Source organism: Juglans regia, unplaced genomic scaffold (assembly GCF_001411555.2).
Source record: "Juglans regia cultivar Chandler unplaced genomic scaffold, Walnut 2.0 Scaffold_7, whole genome shotgun sequence".
NCBI lineage: Eukaryota > Viridiplantae > Streptophyta > Magnoliopsida > Fagales > Juglandaceae > Juglans > Juglans regia.
In genome coordinates, this window is record NW_023361867.1 from 58323 (window position 1) to 64899 (window position 6577).

General features: G+C 40.8%; 1 protein-coding gene across 1 annotated transcript; it reads right to left on the bottom strand.

Moving 5' to 3' along the window:
* Nucleotides 1-2014: 2014 nt before the first annotated feature.
* On the bottom strand, nt 2015-3930 carry LOC109021945. The gene is made up of 7 exons (XM_019004693.1): nt 3732-3930; nt 3553-3623; nt 3217-3464; nt 2971-3163; nt 2778-2867; nt 2564-2691; nt 2015-2144 (listed from the first exon to the last, which is right to left on the bottom strand). Exons 1-7 carry the CDS (start codon nt 3928-3930, stop codon nt 2015-2017), a joined length of 1059 nt encoding a protein of 352 aa, XP_018860238.1.
* Nucleotides 3931-6577: the final 2647 nt, after the last annotated feature.

Genomic DNA, 6577 nt, shown 5'->3' on the forward strand with positions numbered 1-6577 from the left:
ACTAGCTCCTTTAAACAGAACCATAAATCCAAGATAGCAAAAAGATCTAGAAGTGGCTTGAGCCTGCTATTTTCATAACTATTTAGAGGCATGGTGACATCGGCAAATTCTGGACAAGTTTAGATGTGAGGGATCCATGCCATGGGAAAAAAATAGTGTTTTTAGTAACTAAGTTAAGATGTAATGAATCTAGATCGTCATGATAAAAAGTTATCAAAATAGGACTGGACCTACTTTGAATCAAAGCTAATCATCTTTGAATATTTATCTTGGACTGTTTGAGAAGAGTGTAGTTGAAGTGAATTTTTCAACTCCAAAGGAGCTTAATGATGTACTAGTTAATTTCCAAATCATTAGTTGGACTAGTTGCTGATTTTTTTTTTCATTCATTTTTTTATACACTGATTGAGATCAAATTTGAGTTTTTTGTTGAACGCAACATTAATTGTGTACTCCTGCACATATGAATATATATGTTGAATGCAACATCAGTTTTGTTGGGCCTTTTGTTGAATGCAGCATTAATTTTGTTGAGCCTTAAAACAACAAGACTTAATTTGCTCAAAGAATCCATGTCACTTGAAATTGCGGATGTGATTCAACGCTTAGCAAGGGAGATGAATTATATTGTGTAGTGCAAAATAGAGAGCATTTTATAATTCTATAATTAAAATTCATGGGTGCACTTTTATATTTTGTGAAAGTGAGCAGATGAGAATGAAAATTCCTTTTTTTTTTTTTGGATAAAAGTTTGTTAGATATGTTTAGTATTAGATTCTTGGAATGTTATTTTGGTTTTTTTTTTATCACAAAATTAAAGACCAAATCAGTATTGATACAAATAGTATTAGAAATTATAATAATGATCACCAATATGGAACAAAGAAAAATATTCCACCACTAAAGATTGAATAATAATGTGGTTGAAGAGAGACATGGTTAGGTTTGATTGATACATATGAAAGAATTATATGGGCTGCTCTGTGAATTCGATGGCTTAATTAATTTGAATCCATGCTACCTAGTATGTGAGGAAGTATGTCCCCGAGTGCATGCCACTGTGAATTTGCATAGTTGTTAGTGTTTTTTTGGTGTTCCAAAAGGAGGGCGGCACCTCCAGCACTTTATTAAAAGACATCACTTATGGCAGAAGGAAACCTTGGTTACAAAACAAACCAACTCCATAACTATTCCTCTAACAAACCCTTCCCCAAACATAAAAACTAAGCACTCATCCTCTACATCTAACATACGCCGTGTCTATTTTATCCAATCTGTACAACCCTCTAATCACCCGAGGAAAGTGTAAGCAATCAATAAATATGTTGTTCTCACCCAATGCGCCACATTTCGCCAATGCATCCGCTACTTGATTCCCTTCTCTAAATACATGAGAAATAGAAAAATCAAAATCTGCCAAAAGCATCAAAAGCTCATCCCAATAATCCCAAAGATACCACATTGTACAAATTCGAGAACGTATCCACGAAACCACAAATAAAGAATCACACTCTATGTCTATACACCTTAACCCCCATTGCCGACAAATTTTTATTCCTTCAATAACAGTCTGAAGCTCCGCTTTGTTATTAGAACAAGAATAAAATAATTTTGAAAAACCAAAAACCAAATTACCTCCATAATCCCGAAGCAACCCACCCCCGCCTGCAAGACCTGGATTCCCAACACTACTGCCATCAAGATTTAATTTTAAACTTCCAAATATTGGTTTAACCCATCGTAAGACTTTCACCTGAACTTTAGACTGCTCAACTATCGGCACATTTAATCTCCTCATAATGTATTCATCCATGCTTGACAGGCGCTGCACCTTGACTATCCGAGATGCCAATATATGTACCCCGTATTTTATAGAGCACCACACTTCCTGTACAAACTCAGCCCTATCTTCCATTCTCGTCATACACCTTCTATTCCAGAGGCGCCACACTAACACGCTAGGAAGTAATCCCAGCAACATACCCAGTTGAGACTGTCGTGTTGCACGATTAAATCAAACATGTACTCTTTGCTGACAACCCAGCTGAGGAACAAAAGGAACCCCAAACTTAGCCGATGCCATCTTCCAGACTTCCACGACAAAATCCCCTTTGGCAAGGACATGCTCTAAAGTCTCTACATGCCTTCTCAAACAACAATTACAACCAGAAGCTAAAGCAATCCCAAGGCACTGGACCTGTGAGTCTACACTTAGACAGCCAAAAAAAGCCTTCCACATGCACAAAGATATCTTTTTTGGTAGGAACTTATGCCACACCCATCTCGCCCACTCAAACTTTGGCATCTTAACTCTAATTAGCTCCCACGCTGACTTGGTGGAGAAACAACCACTTTTCTCATGCAACCATAGAAAAATATCTTTTTATTTTTCAATGGACCCATCGCCTCCACAAACTCTATAGCCTTTTGACTTCCTAGTAACTCCTGAAGCCGCTACACATCCCATCAATTCTCTACAACTAAGTCTTGCACTAGAAGATTCGACTCCACTACCTCTCTCGCATCTCGGAACAAAGGTCCATGTCCCAGGAAATTATCATACCACAAGGATACATTTCCTTCCCCCACCCTCCATTTTGTACTCTCCCACAAAGTTGGCATTACTTCCGATATCTTTTTCCAAAACAGAGAGGCTGAACTACTCTCAGCACTAAGCACCATATGCCCATTCTTAACATATTTTGCCCGAAAAAATTCCACCCACAAAGAGTTTTTTGTTAGCAAATTCCATCCATAAGAAATAAATATTTTTGAACCTCATCAAGATCCCTCACACCAATACCTCCCTCCTCCACCGGCACACACATCTTCTGCCATGCCCTCCACTTCCACTTGCTTTTACCACCCTGTTCACAAGAAAAAATTAGCAAATAAACCCGACAGTTTCTTAAAAACAATCTTAGGAACATGAAGCGCCGACAACAAGTGCATAGGCATGCTAGAAAGAACATGCCATAACAAAATTAACCGACCCCCTTGCGAAAGAAGCCTACTTTTCCAACCAGACACTTTCTTTCCTATTTTTTCAAGGAGGGGGCCAAAATGGGAAGCCTTAAGCTTCGCATCTACAATTGGAACACCCAGATAAGTGAATGGAAATTTGCCTTCCACGAACCCAGTCTCAACCAAAGTGTCTCTCTTCCTGGACAACCTTAATTGCTTAGAGAAAAAAATAGCCAACTTTTCATGGCTCACCTGCTGTCCGACCACTTCTCATAATCATGCAAAACACCCATTAAACAACGAATATACCTCTTACTAGCATTCGCAAAAATCATAACATCATCGGCATATAATAAATGGAAAATTCTAGGAGCACCAACCAGATGATAGAAATGATGACTATCCGCCATTCGCTTCTTAAGCAACCGGGAGAAAACCTCTTCTAGGATAATAAATAGGTATGGCGATAGCGGATCCCCTTGCCTAAGAGCCCTCTTGGACTTAAAAAAAACCTTTATACGTACAGTTCATCATTATTGAAAACCATGGCGTTGGCACACACATAAAAACCAACCTACGGAAAAATACCTGAAAACCCATCGCAGTAAGGACATGCTCCAGAAACCTCCAATCAACTCGGTCATACGCCTGACTCATATCTAGCTTCAACATAACATTTTCACCCCTCACCTTTCAATGTATTGACTTTATCATTTCCTGCGTAAGAGTCACATTCTCAAAAATACTTCGTCTCTTCACAAATGCACCTTGTTCTTGTGAGATAACATCCCCAAGAACCAAAGAGATCTTCGCAACCAGAATCTTGGAGAACACCTTATATATGACATTACAAACACTAATCCGAAACTTGACAAAACTTTGGGGATTTTTAATCTTGGGAATAAGGACAATGAACGATGAAGTATAGAATTTCAGGAGAACCTCTCCCAAATAGAACTCCTCCATAGCCTCTATCACATCCTTTTAATAAAATCCTAGCAAGCCAAATAAAAAGCAGAACCAAAACCATCTGGCCTTGGGCTGCTGTCCGCCACAATAGAAGCCAAAGCCTCATACACCTCTTTCTCTGCTGGCACGTCTTGCAATTTGGCCACAACATATTCCAAGATAGCTAGATCAATTAACTCCCTCAAATCTGGCAATTCAACAGAGTCCTCTTGGGAAAGGAAATCTGAAAAATATCTCACAGCTTCCTCATGCACCCTCTCCCTCAACTCTAGTAAAGTCCCATCCTGCAATCTCATAGAATTTACACTAGAATTCCTCCTCCTTTGCCCAATAATATTATGAAAAAGTTTTGAATTTTGATCACCGTCAACCAGCCATGCCTTCTTAGCTTGTTGAAGAAGGCATCTCCAACTCAGCCTTAGTAGGTAGCAACTCCACCTCAACCTCTTCAGTATAGGAGGCCTGCATCTTAGAATCTAGCAGTTCAAGATGCTCTTCCAACTGCTTTATAAGTCCACCCACATGATTGAATACCTTCTTATTCCAACTACGCAATTTCACTTTTAGGCGTTTAAGTTTCCCAGCTAATTTCAATAAACCCAAGTTACAATCAACTGGTTCCTCCCATGACATATGAACTGTCTCCAAGAACTTCTCATGATCAATCCACATATTTTGGAACCTAAAAGGGGAAGGGCCATACCTCTTAGTCCTCGCCCCCAACAGAAGTAGAATAGGCGAATGGTCCGATGTTCTTCTACTTAACAACCTTGCCGATGCTTCACCGAATCTAGCATTAAACTCATTATTCACCAACACTCTATCAATTTTTGCCTAGCTTCTCGCCATACCTTGTTGTCCATTACACCATGATAGTTGCCGACCATCTAACCGTAAATGCATTAACCCGCACCTATGAATACAAACATTAAACTCATCAATAGCCGAGACGGACCTCGGTCTACCACCCACTCGTTCCTCATTCATTCTTCTAATATTAAAATCCCCCAACACCACCTAAGTAGTACCCACACACGAGATTCCACTCAATTGAGACCACAGATCCTGGTGCTCCATCTGTGAACACTTGGCATAGATAAATGTTGCTAACAAGCTTTCCCCATCTATCTCAAACAACCCAGACAAGGACTGATTAGTCATACCAACTACATCCATGATAACCTCCTCTTTCCAACACACCCATAAGTTACCCCCCCACTTCCACATTAGACGTTAAATTTGGAAACTGCAAACTAGATGCCCACCGTTGCAACTTTGACACATCCTGGAAAGGTGTTATGAAATAACCAAAACTAAAATACCGTACTTCTGGACCATTTGCCTAATCCTTCGTTTTGAAGTTCCCAACCCCCTCACATTCCACACTACAATGCTTTCCATCATAAATTCAGTTTGTGTTTTTGGGCTTTCACCCGGCGTGACTTCCGCACCAACACTTCATTACCAGTCTGCTCTCCCATAATTATACCCTAGTCTGAACCGTAGTCCTTTGGATTATCCATATGCACTGTAACTTCCTCTTCTGATAATACCTCAAATGCATTGAAACACTCCACAACACCCCCTGACCTCCAACTCAGATCCCTTTCACCCTCTACCACCACCGTTTCTTTCGCACCATCCATTACCTTTAAAGAATTCAACCCCCTCAAGTCACACTCTACACCTTCCACCCCTTCTCTGTTATCCCCTGAATATCCCTCTGTAAGGAACTCAGCATGTTCTTTGTTATCCCACACCACCAGTGAACCCTTTGCCCCCTCCAACTCGTCTACAGAATTTATCACCTCCAACCTCACCTCCACATCTTCTCTAGTACTCTAAGAACCTCCCTTCTTCCCAACATCACCCTCCTCACCTGGTACCCCCACCACAATCGGATCCTCCATCACCTCACCAACAACCGGCTGCACCGACTGTGGAATCCCATCGATCCCCTCAGACTTATCTTGCACTCCATCCCCCTACGTAACAGACTCTGGCACCAGCACAATTGAGTCCGATTTATGGCCAACCTACTTCCACAATTTATCCTCCCCCTCATTCTCCCTCCTCACCTTCACCCCCTCCTTCCTACCAGGTTTAGGACACATACCAACCCAACAGACCATTGCTGTATGTCCCTGCCGAAAACATTTACTACATTAAAAGCCTCTCTTCTCATATACAACATCTTGCCAAATATGCTTATTCAATCCAATCACCATTGGAAAACCACGAATAGGGTCATCTTGCAAATCCACTTCCACGCACAATCTGGCCCCCGTGGCTCGCGTTCGATACAAAGTTGCATTATCCGTGCCAAGAAATTTCCCAAATCGAGAGGCAAAACTCTGCAGGCAGTCCAACCGATACAAGTGTAATGGCAGTCCTGGCAAAAATATCCATTGAGGAGCAAAAGACGGCTCCTTATTCACAAAATCCACAGATACTTCTTCCCTCATGTGCCCACGCATGAAAATAGTCTTTCTCATTCGCCAAGTGCAAAAGAACATGATAATCATCCATAAAGCTAATCTTCGGAACCTCACTAAAACCCCAAGATTTTATGATTTGTAACCGCAACACATCAATTGAAGGTCTCGCCGAAATAAATTTCAAAACTAGCGCAAATTTCAAATCT

Bases quoted from the DNA above. Each gene is read 5' to 3' on its own strand.
- LOC109021945 (XM_019004693.1), bottom strand. From the start codon at position 3,930: ATGGAGGAGTTCTATTTGGGAGAGGTTCTCCTGAAATTCTATACTTCA. The intron at 3,624-3,731 runs GTGCATTTGTGA...TGTTGAAGCTAG, and splicing joins TGTTATCTCACAAGAACAAG to ATATGAGTCAGGCGTATGAC. The intron at 2,692-2,777 runs GTTCAAAAATAT...AAATATGTTAAG, and splicing joins GTGTGAGGGATCTTGATGAG to AATGGGCATATGGTGCTTAG.